Source organism: Fukomys damarensis, unplaced genomic scaffold (genome assembly GCF_012274545.1).
Source record: "Fukomys damarensis isolate Sample0158 unplaced genomic scaffold, DMR_v1.0_HiC HiC_scaffold_16, whole genome shotgun sequence".
NCBI lineage: Eukaryota > Metazoa > Chordata > Mammalia > Rodentia > Bathyergidae > Fukomys > Fukomys damarensis.
Window position 1 is genome coordinate 83,611,763 of NW_022900928.1, and position 15,601 is coordinate 83,627,363.

Here is a 15,601-nt window from a genome sequence, read left to right on the forward strand (position 1 = left end):
GCAGACCTGGGTTCCCAGGGAACAGCAGATTCTTCACTCTAAGGCTCTGTCCAGAATATGCATGTTCCTTAGCCCACTCCCCAGCTGCAAGATAATCATGATTAAACTATAGTTTGTTTTGTTTTTTTCTTATTTAGGCAGAAAACATTTCTGAGAAGTGATAATCTTTGATCTCCTTTGGAGAGGAAAACTAGGTGTCTGGGAATCAGGTTTCAGGAGATTCCTGGGAACTTCTTCATACCACTTGGATTTCACCCATGCAATTGTTACGGTATGGCTCAAAATGAACTTCCAACTGGGTACAGTGGTGCACACCTATAATCCCAACACTCAGAGGCCGGAGGATCAAAAGTTCAAGCCCTGCCTGGGCAATTCAGCAACTTAGCAAGACTCTTTCAGAAAAAATGGGGATGCGTGAGGGTGGGGATGAGCTCGGTATCAGGCCTTGAGTTCCATCCCTAGTACTGAAAAAAATCCTAAAAAAATCGTGAACTTCATTCTTGGCCCATTATCAAAGATATTAATGTCACTTTCAACAGTGTTATTTTAGTCAACTTTTATACCCTTCTTTATAGTTAGCTATAGTTTAGCTTTATAAAAGTTCCTTGCCATGGGGTCCAGTTTTTAACTCTGCAAATCTTTCTCACTAGCCATATCAGTGGTTTAGAGAATACAGATGAGTGCCTGCTCAGTGTGTTGGTTTACTGGGAAGGGGGGCAGCTGGGGACTGGGATGGGGGGGCAAGTGTGTGTGTGTGTGGGGGGGGGTCAGGGTGAAGGGCACACAGCCCAGGAAGGGTGAGGGAGGTCTCCGCGCTTGGCAGGTAAGCCATCCCTCCGAGAGCTGTTAGATCGGCCACGCCCAGGAGGGGGCGCTCTTAGACCCGTCAACCTGAGGCCTCTCCTGCCTGCGCTGTCACAGGACGAGCCAAGGCAGTGCATCACTTTGTCAACAGTTCATATTCCTCCAGACTCTGACGATTACTGTGATTCGGTTTGATAGCGAGGTCTCACACAGCAACCAGATACTTTAGAACATTTTCCATTAACGGACTTAAATCGATTGATATCGCCCATCCAAGGTTTAACAAAAATACCCAGTTCTAACAATAAAAGCTTTTAAAATGCTGTATTGTCACACGAACCTTCAAATGGAAGAATAAATATCTCTGATGTATCTAGGTAGAGGTTTCTTAAGCTTTCCAGAAAGTGAAGGATTCTAAGTGATCAAGTTTCCAAGGCTTTGCTTTCAACAAAAACAGGGAAAGCCTAAGTTATTTGTTGGCAAAAATTAAGAAAACCGATGACAGCACAGAACGATTTTGTACATTTAAGTAAAATACCTGAGAGGAACGGAGAGACCGCCCTCCGCCTGGGGCGTCCGAGCTTCGGCCTTCCTTCCCTCCCTCCCTCCTCGGGGCAGTTCCTCCGGCTACAGCTCAGCCAGCTACAGCTCTTTCTTTCCTCCCGTTCGCGCCTTTTCTTCCTCCTCCCCCACATCCCCCTTCTTCCCTATCCTCTTCCTTCCTCCCCTTTCCCGTCCCGCTCCCTCCGCCTCCTTCTCCTCTTCCCCTTCTCTCCCCCTCTCCTCAGTCCTTCACCCACTGCCCTGCCCCACTGCCCACGCACCAGCGAGGAGAGGGGACACGCACGAGTGCGGTGACGTCAGCGCACGCACAGCTGGGAAGGACGCCAACTGCGACAGAGCTTGGAGCCGCGAGACCACGCCCAGGGCGGGGCTTGGTCGTCAGAAGTGCAGCGCGGGTGGGTGTGTGGGTGGAGCAGAGCGCAACGCCCTAGCTCTCGCGAGAGCGGCAGTGGCTGACGCGCCGGAGGGCGGGCGAGTTGCGGACGCGGGCGGGTGTGTTTGAATCTAGTCCGAGCGCGGGAAACGGCCGGTCCTGGAGGAGGTGAGTACTGAGGGAGAGCCAGGTAGGTTCCGTTCGGCGCCGGAACGCAGCGATGAGGCGGGAAAGACGCACCTGGAATGATGGGGCCCTTGGGCCCCTCCTCTGGGGCTGCCATCCGACCCCACGCGCCCTGACTGGACGGGGTTGCGGTGGGCGAATGTAAGACACAGGAGACCGGATCCGTGACCCAGGAGGATTAGGACAGGAGCCCAGCCCCAGCCCCTGAACTCACACGGACTAGACCCTAGCCCGAAACCGGGAACTATCCTGCACAGGAGCCCAGGGTGGGAGTCCCAGGAGGAACTAGGACAGGACCCTGGCCCCGAACCCAGGACTTACCCGGACAGGACCTCAGACTTGAACCCGCGACTGATCCGGAGAGGACCCTGGCCCCAGACCCCGGTACTGACACAGAAGCCCGGGTTGCGACCCAGGAGGGACTAGGACAAGACCGCGGAGTCGGACCTGGGACTGACCTGGGCAGCACCCTGGACACAGACCCAGGACTGACAGACAGGAGCCCAGGATAGGACCCAGAACTGACAAACAGCAGCCCAGGGCGGGACCTGGGACTGACAGGGACTGGAACCTGGCGTGGAACCGGGAACAGACCCGCCTCTGGTTTGTGAGAGTAGAGTCCTGCCCTTGGGGACTCACAGGTGATCGTTGGAGGAGCACGGTGCCATGTGAATAGATAAGGGGATTGTGAACTGCCCACTCCCCTGCGTGTAGCACTCTGGCGGGAAGGGCAAGGGCTTTGTGAAGATGATGCGTTGTAGTGTTACTGCTTTGAGAGATACACTGAGTGTATGTAGAAAAGTTAACGATTAAAAACCGTGGTCACATGTAAGAGACAAATCAGAAGTATGGTAGAAGTTTGTTTAACAGAAGCAGATTATTGTGTGTTCAACTAAGATGCCAAAGGTGTGCTCTTGGGAACCTGTAACAAGAAAAGTGACCAGAGTTAGGGAAAGGGGCATGCCACAGGCTTGCCAGTTTAAATGGGTTTGTTGCACGTTATTGAACTATCCTTTATTTTTCTAAAGCCAGAAATTGGTACTAGCCACTATTCAATAATTGTTGCCCATTCTGACTTCTCTCTTTTGTGGTGAGTAGAAAGTTATAGCTCATAGTTTAGCCATCTGAGTTGAGGAATTATGGGTCTGTGCTTCAGGCTTACTTATGAGAGTCATCAGTTTATTCTACTTCTGTTTGTTCAATTTAAAAATTAAAATTTAGAACTGTATGTTTAAGATGACTTCCTATCTCCAAAATTACTGTCAATAATTCTTCATAAAGCTTTATTTATAATGGCGCAGTTTATTTATTTATTTATTTATTTGATTTGATTTTTTGAGACAGGGTCTTTGTAGTGCAGGCCAGCCTTGAATCACTGTGTAGCCCAGCCTGTCTTCGAACTCACAGCGTTCTTCCTGCCTCAGCCTCCTGAGAGTTGGGATAACAGGTGTGTGCCACCAATGCGTGGCTTAATGGGACAGTTTATTTTCAGATTGAGGAAATCCTATTGCAAATATGTTCTCTCATTTGCTCTGTGTCTTTGGGTTGATGTCTTTGAGTAAGGCACGACTTGCATCAGGTGGTTTAAGTGTAAAGTAGTATTTCCTGGGAGAATTGTGGCTAGAAAGAGGCTGTACACAGTCCCTGAGCACTCATTATTCTGCAGAGGCAAGAAGGGTACGAAAGTTGATCAAACCTTCTGTACAAGCTAACAAGCTCCCTGGTGACCCCATGGCCTCTGTCTGGTCCTTTGAATAACAAGCTTTCAGGTTGAATAACAAGAGGACTTTAAGGTGAGATCTTCTAAGAGAGAAGAATGTGTAGAAAGGGAGAGTTTTAGAATTCAGCTGAAGGGAAGAGGAATCAGCCTATTTTCCTGTGGAATTAACTCAGATCTGCCTGCATGTAGCTAAGATACTGAAGAAGGACAGAAGGTGAGCTTCTTGGGGCCATTCAGATTTTTTTTCCTTAGTTGGTATCTTTATTAACAGTTGGTTTTGTTATAATATTGGCATTATGTTGATAATATCCTCAGTAATGAAATTGTTTTTTAGATTATTATAATTTATTATGTATCAGAATATTGTTAAGACCACTCCACCATAGGTGGTACAAGATTTTCTCAGTTCTTTGATGTTTTGCCAAGTAAAATCAGTAGAAAAAAGTATATTTGCAAGTGTAAGTTCCAGTATGATTGTGTTTTTCCACTAGGTTTAAAAGACAAATGCCATCTGAACAATTTCATCTGTGATGGAAAAACGTGAGACATTTGTACAAGCAGTGTCTAAGGAGCTGGTTGGAGAGTTTTTGCAATTTGTTCAACTCGATGTAAGTTTTATGTTTGACTTTGATGGTTAATATAAAGTCACATTCTAAAATTATCATGCCTCAGATGAAATACAGTTATTTTAGTGAAACCATAGGGACCCATGTTTATTTTAAAGAGACAACAAAACTTCTGTAAACTCACTTAGACCTGCAGGTGGGTTGAACTAAGATGTGGAAGGATAACAGAAGTGAATCAGAGGACCAAGTAGCTGAGGGGACCCTGGTCAGGAGAATGCATGTTGTGTTTGAATCTGAAGAGGTTCTGCAGGGCCTGAGTGTGGACCAGGTGAAGAGGGAGGCCCTCTGTGCCTTTTTAAGGAATTCACCCTTTGTCCTGAGGGCAGTGGGGTGGGAAGGCCCATGGGGAGTGACCTGAATCCAAGGAGGAAGGGAACCAAAGAGTGGAGAGAAAACTGGGCAGAAGGGAGGTGATAAGGCCACACGTGAAAAACAGTATAAAGTAGTAGTCGTCATCGGGTGAGCTCTTCATGGGTGGTCCAGTGTGGGCTGGAGCAGAAGGTCTCTGGAGGAGTGGTGTTGACCCTGTTTGATTGGGTAATACGGGGGACTGGGTGTAAAAAGAGCCCAGGTTTGAAGGAGAAGGTGGTTTAGTTTTGGGGGTGCTGGATGACTGCCAATGAGACATGCCCAATGGTGTAGCCAGTAAACAGATGTCAACTGTGTTTGAGAGCCGAGGAAGAAGTCTGGGCTGGGGTTGGAAGTGTGTTAGTAGAAGTATGTGTTTGTATAGTGTACCTGCCCTCTGTGTGTGAGAGTAGAAGAGGACAAGGGAGCATAAGAGGACAAGAGAGGAAAAAGAAAACTGAAGCTGAGGAAAACATGGGGGTACTGGGGTCTCTGGGGGAAGCAGCTGTGGTGGCAGTGAGTGGGGCACTCACAGTTTGTGGCCTAGGTATGAATGGGCTGAGCAGTTAGGAATCTAGTGAATTTGGGTGGCCTTGATAGTCCCACATAAGCAGAAATGATATTTACCTTTTGTTCACATTGTTTCCTAATGCATTTGTAGCATTAGAACAAACTATTTCCAAACAAGTGTTATAGAGCAGAACCAGCTGTGTATGGTATGCCTGATCCCATGGGGTCAGTGACGGGAGGTTACAGCATTGAGGAAGGCTCAGTCCTTTGACAAGTATTTCATATACCTTTGGGGTGCAGGTGCTGCATGGAGAGTTGAGGGTGCAGAGCATAAACAATAGAGTCACTGTCCCAATGTATAGGGAGAGAAGCAGATAAGTATGTACATAGTAAGGAATGTTGTTTTTATTATTGCTATTACTATTTAATAGCAAACTTTTATAACCTAATTAGAGACCTGGAGGTAGTAAACATTTGAATTGACTTTAGAGTTTTGCCAAGTGGGTGAAATTTTAAACTTACTTTCTATATGATAATCCCTGAAATTTTTCACTTTTATGAATAAATTTTGAAAACTACAACAAAACTCTTGAACTTGTAACTAAGTTAACACTTCATTTTTTATCTTGATGTCATTCCGTAAAGGATGCACCTAATTTTTTGTATTTATTTTGCAGAAAGATACCTCTGATCCTTTCAGTCTAAATGAGTTATTAGATGAATTGTCAAGGAAACAAAAAGAAGAATTATGGCAAAGACTGAAGAATTTATTAACAGAAATGTTGCTAGAAAGCCCAGTGGATGGGTGGGAGATAGTAGAAGTCCAGGATGAAGATAATATGGAAACAGAGCAAGGTCCAAAGATGGTATTTGTCTCTCAGAAATAAAAATTTTTCCCTTTTCTGTGTTAAAAAAAGTTGTTCATTTTGTATAATTGAGTTTTAAGGTAAAAGTTTTGAAGTTAGAAGCAAAGAATTTATATTCTGTTTATTGCAATTTTACATACTTCCCAACCTTACAATTATTAACTTACTACCTGCTGTTGCTCTTCTTTTAGAATGGTTGAACTTTATTCAACTCTAATTTACTTTTAGAATAAGCTAGAAGTGGTTTCAGTTTAGAAATTTAGTGACTTTTCAGTTTCTTTTAAAAGTTGAGTTTTAAATTGGTAATTTTAATTCACTGCTGCTATTCCATTTATAGAAAAAAAACATAGAAATAATCCATGCAATTACATCTGTGATTCTGGCTTCTGTCTCTGTAATAAATGAAAGTGAGAACTATGAGGCCCTGCTGGAATGTGCTGTCATACTGAATGGTGAGTGCCTTTGTAGGTGGTGCACATGTAGCAGTGGGGTACCTGAAAAGGAAGCCCCACTATCACGAGTGACCCTAGGGTAGGCACAGAAGTGGGGTAAAGCACAGCTCTGCTCTCAGGCTCTGGAATCCTGCTGGGAAAAGGAGCCCAGGGTAAGGGCATCCTGAATAACTCAGTGAAATTCCCATTCTACCTCATTGTTCGCAGTGGGGAAGACATGTAGCTCTGAGCATCAACTATTGTTTCCAGGTTCTTCACTTATAGGGCAATGTTCAAGAGCTGGCTTGAAGGACAGTATCTGATTGTCAGTTTCCTAACTTGTGTTATACCAGATAGTGTCAGTTTAACTGATTTTTTTTTTAAAATACTTATGAACATGATGTGAAGAGTAATTAGTGATTCCCCTGGAATGTTTCAGGTTTTGGGTTTTTGTGGGTTTTTTTTGACACACGGCCTTGCTATGTAGTTTAGGCTGGCCTTGTCCCTGTGGATCCCAGGCTGGCCTCAAACTTGTGGCGCTCCTGCCTAGCCTTCCAATTGCTGGAATTTTGTGGGTGGCTGTGCCACAATGCCTGGCTTTATTGTCTTTCTTTCTTTCTTTTTTTTTTTTGGTACCAGGATTGAATTCAGGACTTGTGCTGTCGAGGCAGGTGGCGGCACCACTGAACTAAACCCCTGTCCCTATTGTCATGTTTTAACTGGGCAGTGAAGCTATAGTTAGGAGGTGTAGTAGTCTGAATTAATGAAAGGTCTGATTATAAAATATTTACATGAAGTTATTTTATAGATATAAAAAGTATAAAAGCAATTTTAAGAAATTATTTTTTTCTTTTTTTTTTCCCTGATACTGGGGATCAAATTTAGGACCTTGTACTTGCCAGGTAGGTGCAGCACCACTGAGGTAAATCCCTGGCTTTAAGGAATGATTTCTAAGAACTTTCTCTAGGTATCCTCAGCCATTGTGACACATTCTCTTCATTGTGCTTTCCTTTTCTTCTTCTTCTGATACTAGAGATTGAACCCAGGGCCTTTGCATTGAGCTACATCATCAAACTTTTTTTTAGACAGTCTTGCTGTGTAGTTCAGACTGGCCTTGAACTCACTTTGTAGCCCAAACTGGCTTTGAATTTGGAGCAATCCTCCTGCCTCAGCCTCCAAAATGCTGGAATTATAGGTGTGCACTACCACAACATAAAAAAATTTATATTTTTTAAAGTTTTGTTTATTTTGTTTTTTTGTATTGGGGGGGTGGTCTCATTATGTAGTTTAGGCTAGCCTTGAACTCCCAGCAGTCCTCCTGCCCCAGCCGTCCAAGTGTTGGGATCACAGGCATGTGCTACTATATCCAGCCTAATTTATTGAGACTGGCTCTCACTAAGTTGCTAAATTACCCAGGCTGGGTTTGAATTGGTGATCCTCTCACCTCAGCCTCCCAGAGTGCTGGGATTATAGGCATTTACAACCATGCTGGCATCTCTATATACTTTATTCTTGGTGTCACTTATCTATCTATGTATCTATCTATGTATCTATCTATCTATCTATCTATCTATCTATCTATCTATCTTCCTTCAGTGTTTTATTTTAGGCTGAATTCTTGACATACAGTCTTACTAAAAAGTCACCCCTAATCAAGATAAATAGTTGCCTAGTACTTTGTAAATTTCATAACCAGTTTATTTGCAGTCTTCAAATACTTGTTTGATAAGATAATTAGAGCTCACATTGTGGTTGCTACCACATTCCCAGTTAGCTTAAGGATTCTGTGTTCATATAATGACATTCAGATATTTGCAAATAACTGTGAGCACATTATTGCTATTAATTCTTGAGCTTTTCTATTTATGAAAACTGCAGTTTTTATAGTTTTTTTTTGAGATAGAGTCTCACCAATTGCCCAGATAGGCCTTGAACTTGAGATCCTCCTGACTCAGCCTGTCTCAGCCTCCCTCAGTGCTGGGGTTACAGGTATATACAACTGTGTGTAGCCAAACTCTGAGTTTTAATATTCATTATGATACTTACTTTTGCTGCTTTTCACCTCTTGAGCCAAACTTGAGTCCAGCACACTTAGGGAGGGTGTAGTGGACTAATGTTCAGTGGACCCAACCTGGCTCCATGTTAGCAGGGTAGCAGTGGATGTATGGTTTGGGCAGTATGGTTTTTCTGATATCCAGGTCTGAAGTGCTCTATTCTCTTCTGTCTGTTTTTACAATGGTAGTAAGTCAGTTAATTTTATTAAACATTGCATTCTGTAAATAATGCGTGTAAGTCTTTGGCACATTAAACCTGACTGGTGTCTGCTTACCATGCTCTGCAGTATGTAGCCGTGGTGCTGTGTGCTATTGAATCTGATGAAGCCTGTGCTCCACTGTAGGCATTTTGTATGCGCTGCCTGAATCTGAGAGGAGGCTACGGAGCTCCATCCAGGCCCTGTGCGTCAGGTGGTGGGAGAAGGGCCTGCCTGCCAAGGAAGACATGGGGAAGACAGCTTTTGTCATGCTGCTGAGGAGGAGTCTGGAGACCAAAGCCGTGCGTTCACTTTCTTTACTTAAAAATTCAGATTGTTGGGCCGGGGATTTATCTCAGTGTTTCTGCTGCCTGCCTTGCAAGCACAAGGGCCTAGGTTCAATTCCTGGTACCCAAAAAAAAATTTCTTTCAGATTGTTTGGCTAGTAGGGGCCTGGCCAAGGTAGCTTCTCAGGTGGGTACTGTCAACCATCAGCTGTGGAGAGATCAAGGTGGCTGCAGCAGCTCTACACTGAGATAGAAAGCTTGGTTTCCTTTCCTCCTTTCTCGGGGTAGTCTCTGTCCTGTCACTTTCCAGTGGCAACGCAGCTGATCCCCCTCTACCTGTCATAGTAGCTAAGGCAGGAAGAGAAAGAAGGAGTCAGGAGGGCCAGCCTTTCTTAACTGCTGAGCACCTTTGTGTGCTAGAGGGGAAGAACAAGGTGGAGTCCTCTGAAAGGCAGGCCCTCCACACAGGGCCTGGGCATGGGGCAAGAGGGAGCCTCAGGCTGGATGCAGGCGTGATGATGACTGATGGGAATCATGTCACATCACAGTGCAGTCCAGGGAAGTTGTGGCTGGGCTGCGGAGGGTACCTTTGAAGATTTCTCAAACTTTAATCTTCAGTAAGTAGTTCAGAAATCTAGACAAAGAGCAGTGATTTCCATGAGCAACGCAGTAATTCATATGTTAACCTTAGAAAGCTGGACAAACACAAATAAAAATGATCCATAATTCCACCACCCGAAGTGACCCTTATTTTAGAATACTGAGGGCTATTTATTTTTGACCTTCTCACTCGGGACTTTGACTTCCTTAAGGAGACATGTGAAGACTTGACACAGATTTCCAGCAGCTCCCTAGAAAGCTGGTACTGCCTTGCATTCCTGCCACTGTGTTTGAGGATCTCATACCCTCTCCCAGGAGCAGCCACTGTTAGGACATGAAGCCCTGTCTGGCTGTTCCTTGGCCAGCTCTCTCATTCTCCTGGCTGGCAAGGACAGTGACTGAGAAACCCTTGTTTGTATCAGAATTATTTTCATGCCATCATTGGTTTGTCGTTTTAAAATTCATTTTTCCTGCCAGTATCGTTCTGCTTTTAAATAAAAACTTCATTTTTATGTTTTTTCTAATATTCTGTACCTGTGCTATTCAGTAAAGTAACCCCTAGCCATATGCAACTATTTCATTTAATGTTAAAAAATAGAAGAATTTGGGCCCTTGGTTGCAGTAGTCACAGAAGCTCAGGAGCCAGAAATGCCTGGTGTCTGCTGTTCAGGCAGAGGAGGGATGTCTTGTTATGGCAGAGGTTGTACCTAAACAGCACCAGAGTTCTGACAGCTATATTAAAAAAAAATGCTCTCTGAAGCTACAAGTAGCATTTGCAAATTTAAAAATGTTTTCACTTGTTACTGTTTCCTACTTCAATGATTCATCTACAATTATGTTAGATATGAAATGTACATAATTTGAAATAGACCTTACTGTTTATTAAAAAAACAAAACAAAACAAAACAATAAAACCCTTAAGTGGGGGCCGGGGATTTAGCTCAGTGGCCCTGTGCCTCACAAGCTCAAGATCTGGAGTTTGGTCCTCGGTACCAGGGGTGAAAAAAAAAAAAATCGAAGTGCTAAGTGTAACATCCTTCTTTCCTGTGTTGTTCTTAGGGTACAGATGTGTGCCGGATCTGGCGTGTACATCAGGCTTTATATTGCTTTGATTATGACTCAGAGGAGAGTAGAGAAATTAAAGATATGCTGCTTGAGTGCTTCATAAATGTTAGTTACATCAGGAAAGAAGAGGTAATGGGTTTTTCTTTTCTGGTCTGTTTGTGAGCTACTTTTTTTTTTTTTTAAAGTACTGGTGATTGAACCTGGGTTCCACTGAGCTACATCCCTAGCACATTTTATTTAATAAATATAATCCTCCTGCCTCAGCCTCTGAATAGCTGGGATTGGAGGCGTGCACCTGTATCCAGGCCTGACTGTGAGCTGCATCTTAACAATGCTATTTATACTGTGCTTAGTGTTTTTGTGGAAGAGCCAGCATGGCCACTGAGAGCCGTGTGTTTATAGGGCACGATAATGTTGAGGCAAACACGTCGCAGATCCTTGTCTATTTCATTGTGAAATCAGAAGGTAACAGGTGGGCTGTATGAGCCAGTTTTCATCCCTAACCTAGGAACAGCAGTCAGTCTTCCACAACACCCTGTGAGGAGCAGGTGAGGCAGGTGAGTGAATCTACCCACAGTTGCTGTTGCCTGAGGAGCACAGGGAGGTCATTGCTATTGTCACCATCATTATTGGAAAGATGACAGACACTCTTTGCCTGTGCCTCCAGCATCTCCAGCCTTATGAGGAAAGAAGTTAATAATGGAGTCAGACAAATCTTTTATGTTGACTTACAGGCAGTGATGAGTTGTACTTGTTTATCCCGTGAGTGAGTTAAAACTTCCTGTTTAAAAAAATTGATATGCTCCTTAGAGTTTAAGGTGTCTAAACTCATTTTCCCAACCAGACGTTAATTAGGTCAGGCCACTTGCTAGTTGTTTTGGATAAACCTTGAACATCCTGTACTCTGCTGGCAAGTTCCTGCCAGAGGATGCTGCTGTCGCAACCATCTTTGATGCGTTGTAATTGTTGCATTGTGCTGCATTTCTGTGGGACACAGAGCCCGCAGTGGATGCTGGAGAGCAGTAGGGACATGTGCTGTCACTAGAGAATTATGGCTGATGGAGTTGATGTACTCTCCAGAGTGTAAATGTATTCTTTCTTTTAGATTCACATATATAATCCAGTAGCATCCATGTAAATTATTATATATGATTAGTGTCACTTATGTACTGAAGGCTCTTTGTATTTGAAAATTCTTGCCTGGCAAACAACCTCTTAACAACACGAGTCTCAGTTTTTTTATCAAAGGAAAATGAGCAGTTAATTCAGTCCCCACTTCTGAATGCTAGATTTCAAGCATTCTCTGATTTTAGGTTAGCTGTTCATGACAGAGCCAGCACAAAATGCTTATGGATCCATGCTGTGTCTGATGTCTGTAAGGACAGAGATGCCCAGTGTAGCCACTCAGTGGACAGTGGAGACCTTTGTGCCCCCAGGAGCAAGTTCTGCAGAAGGACCTGCTAGCATCCATTCTAAGTTAGAACCATGTGTGTTTCCTATTTAGGAATAGCTACTTTTAATAGTATTAAATAGTCAAAATATTTTTTAATATTTATTAATATTAAAAAAAATGTTTGTTAATGGGAACTTTCTATTTAGGTGCAATTTTTACCTTATTTTTGTATTTATAGGGAAGAAGATTTCTTAGTTCTCTCTTCAATTGGAATATAAACTTTATTAAAATGATTCATGGAACCATTAAAAACCAGTTACAGGGATTACAAAAGTAAGTGATTTAAGTTTGTGCTATCTTAGTCTGATTTTGAAAGAGTGATTTGACTTTTAGGAGTTAATGTATTGAAAACTCAAAAATTATATTTTATGTTATTACCATATACTATTGTATGCTACTGGGTAGTTGGTTTGTTTTTGTTTTTGTTTTTGTTTTTGTTTTTGTTTTTGTTTTTGATACAGTATCTCACTGTGTAGTCCGTTTGAGCTCACTATGTAGCCCAGGCTGTCTTCAAACTTAAAATTTTCTTACCTTAGCTCCTAAGTGCTGGGATTACAGTTGTACATCACCTTGCCTGGCTTTTTTTTTTTTTTTCCTTCTATAGGAAATATTCTTTTAGTAGTGACCATTTAGATTAAGATTTCAATGTGTGATAGCTTAAATTATCTGCCCATTAGACCTTAGCCTCATTCATAAACCTGTTTTACTAAGTCTGATAACATTTTGAATATGAACTATACCTCTGAGTTGAATATGGACTGAGTTGTGTGGTTGCTAAAAAGAGAGTTGCAGCGTAAGAATGGAGAGAAGCCAGAATGGAGCCTTCTGGCCCCAGCCTGCCTCCTCTTGCAAGATAGTAGTGAGCTTTCATTTGCTCCTACTCTGGTGCTAAGCATCTGGTCTACATTTTATGTGTCCTTTAAGATGGGCTTTGGTTTCTGAATTTCCCAGTGTCAGGCTGCCATTTGAGTACTGGGTCTCTTGATTGCAAAGCTCCTACTGGATTCAGATTGCTTTCTCTTCTTCATTTGCAGACTATTTAGGTTTAGTAATAAATTTCTAAATTTCTGTTGTTCTACTAACAACTCTGGTATGTTATAGCTTCCTAAGGGTTAGGAATTGAGCCAGAATTGTCCAAAATGAGTCCAAGTCAAATATTTGCTTAATAGTTAAGAGTTTTGACTTTCAAATTCTGCCTGGACTTAATGTCTCAGTTTCTCTGAAAGTGGAAAGATTCTGAAGTAGCCTGTGCCTCAGCACAGGAGTCACCTGTTACTTTGGTTTCTGTTCCCCACACAAGTTCTTCTGCTTTCCACTCCTGTAGTAGCAACTCTATGAACAACAAGCAAGGCCTTACCTAACCTGAGTCTCCTTTCCCTAGAACAGGAGAGTAATTGAAACAGTATGTGCTAAAGGTATAATTCTTTTAAGCTTGTGTTAACAACATTTTTTTTTTTTATAGATCTTTGATGGTGCACATTGCAGAAATTTACTTCAGAGCTTGGAAAAAGGCTTCGGGGAAAATATTAGAGGTATTTTGATTTAATTAAATGTTTGTTGTATTCTAGTTACTAAGTAAATAGTCAGGTGAGGTCTACTTAAAAACCATGTTCATGCTGTCTGAAAAGGAAGTCTAATGACAAACGTGTGTGGTAGGCATGGGTAGTCTGCACTCTCCCTGTGTCTAGCCCTGTGTACCTCTCTGGGATGTGCAGCTGGTGAGAAATTGAGATTTTACCCCAATTTTGGTTGCTCTGTGGGTTCCCAGAAGGTGGCCATTCTGAGACGAGATGTGCTGCATATGGAAGATACATACCCGATTTCAAAGACTGCATGAAGAATATATCTCAGTAGTACTTTCTATAAATATGATCACATGTTGAAATGATAGTGGTTTGGATGTACAAAATACGTTATTAAATATAGTTTAATATAAATAAAACTATCAAACCATGTTTATCTGTACATAAATATATACTTATGTAAAACAAATATATAAAAATAAGATATTAATAAAATGCATTATTTAAATAATAACAAAATGTTATTAAATCATGTTGCCTGTTTCTTTTCCTTTCTTTTTTATGTGCCCATTAGAAAGTGTAAAGATAAGTGTGCAGTCTATTGTTTCTGTAGATGATGCTGATTAGCACCTTTTCCAGTGACTTTGTTTTGAGAATTTAGAGACCTTCATTTTGAATATGGTTGCTTGGCCTTTAGCAAGTGTAATAATTATGTTATGAAGCAATGTAATTTCTATATAGCAATGTAATTCCAGTTAAGCAGTCAGAGACTCATTTGGACAAAAATCAATTATTTTTCATTTTTCTCATTCAAAGTTTTCAAATGTGAGAGTAAAATTTCTACTGTAAGTGAGAGGGCATTCTTGGTGAGCTGCCCTCCATACTGACGCTGTTTTCTGGGGAGTAGGCTGTGATTGTGGTAGGTGGGGGCAGAATGAGTTGGTGTAGCCACTTCTGTAGTTTGTTTCTGCCCACCTGAAGTTTGGTTTCTGCTGCCAGGGCTAACCACTGACTTCCACTTCTAGAAAACAAAAATTATCTGTTAATGTTCCCCTGTAGATAGTGCTTAAAATAGTTTTAGAATATGTAATTTCTTGAGCAAAGTGGCAAAGTCAGGATGTCATTATGCATTTTTATGATGTTTTATTATACAAAATCTGTTCTTAGAAAGCAATATTTGTCCTTGGAGTGTCTCCCTCTTTGCCCCAATATTGTTTTAAAAAGTAGGATTTTGTAATTAATACCTTACTATTTGACTGGATATGTACAAAATTAGCACCAACAACGTGCACTTCTCAGTCTCCCTCTCCTTTCTACTCTCCTTAAGATTTTTTTTCCTCAAATTTTTAATGCAAATTCCAGACATGCTGTTTCATTTCTACTAGTTTATTGTGCATCTCCAAAAATGTGGTTATGTAGTGCCATTATAATACCTTAAAAAGCTAGTGACAAATCTCTGGTATTTTAAAAATAATCAGATCACATTTAAATCTTTTACTATCTGAAGATGTCTTTCTCAGTCTTTGAATCAGGATCTAAAAAGTTGTTCATGTGGTATCTGCTGCTCAGCCCCTAGACATTCCTTACTCCCTTATGGATCTATGCTATTGATGTGTAGAAGTGTCCATCTTCTGGTGGTTAGTTTCGATTCAGCCCTTGTGTTGCCTGTAGGTTCACAGGTAGTGTGGCCTGTTTCATGTCCCATCATAAGTCCAGCAGTGCACTGTCCACATTTAGTGATGCATCATCATTACTTGAGAAGAGTTCATACTGATAGCAAGGCCATCTTGTGTCCTTCCTTGGAGCTTGTAGGTCTGGGTGTGTTGCAGACTGTGCTGTGGTGGGGTTTGTGCCTCCTGTCTTGAGGGCCTTCAGTGCAGTGGGTTGTACAGAGCTCATACACCCTCCTGCCCAAGCTCTTCTCAGTGGCAGCCTCAAGAGGTCTGATTTTGGTCAGTACAGAGTTCCTACCTCCATGGAAGGAAAATTCCTTC

General features: G+C 42.2%; 1 protein-coding gene across 6 annotated transcripts in view; it reads left to right on the forward strand.

Moving 5' to 3' along the window:
* The first annotated feature begins 251 nt into the window (after positions 1-251).
* The window catches only part of Ncapg2 (non-SMC condensin II complex subunit G2), a 57,427-nt gene continuing 42,077 nt past the window's right edge, over positions 252-15,601 (forward strand). For 4 of the 6 annotated variants that reach the window (XM_010641624.2, XM_010641658.2, XM_010641667.2 and 1 more), the window contains exons 1-8: positions 1,550-1,909; positions 4,139-4,255; positions 5,809-5,997; positions 6,335-6,449; positions 8,827-8,981; positions 10,626-10,760; positions 12,263-12,357; positions 13,547-13,616. In XM_010641624.2, coding sequence (XP_010639926.1) covers positions 4,178-4,255; positions 5,809-5,997; positions 6,335-6,449; positions 8,827-8,981; positions 10,626-10,760; positions 12,263-12,357; positions 13,547-13,616 — 837 coding nt within the window. In that variant the 5' untranslated portion in view covers positions 1,550-1,909; positions 4,139-4,177. Of the gene's footprint in view, positions 272-1,549; positions 1,910-3,828; positions 3,862-4,138; positions 4,256-5,808; positions 5,998-6,334; positions 6,450-8,826; positions 8,982-10,625; positions 10,761-12,262; positions 12,358-13,546; positions 13,617-15,601 lie in introns of those variants that run through there. The other 2 variants (XM_010641640.3, XM_010641631.2) reach the window with 2 other exon arrangements.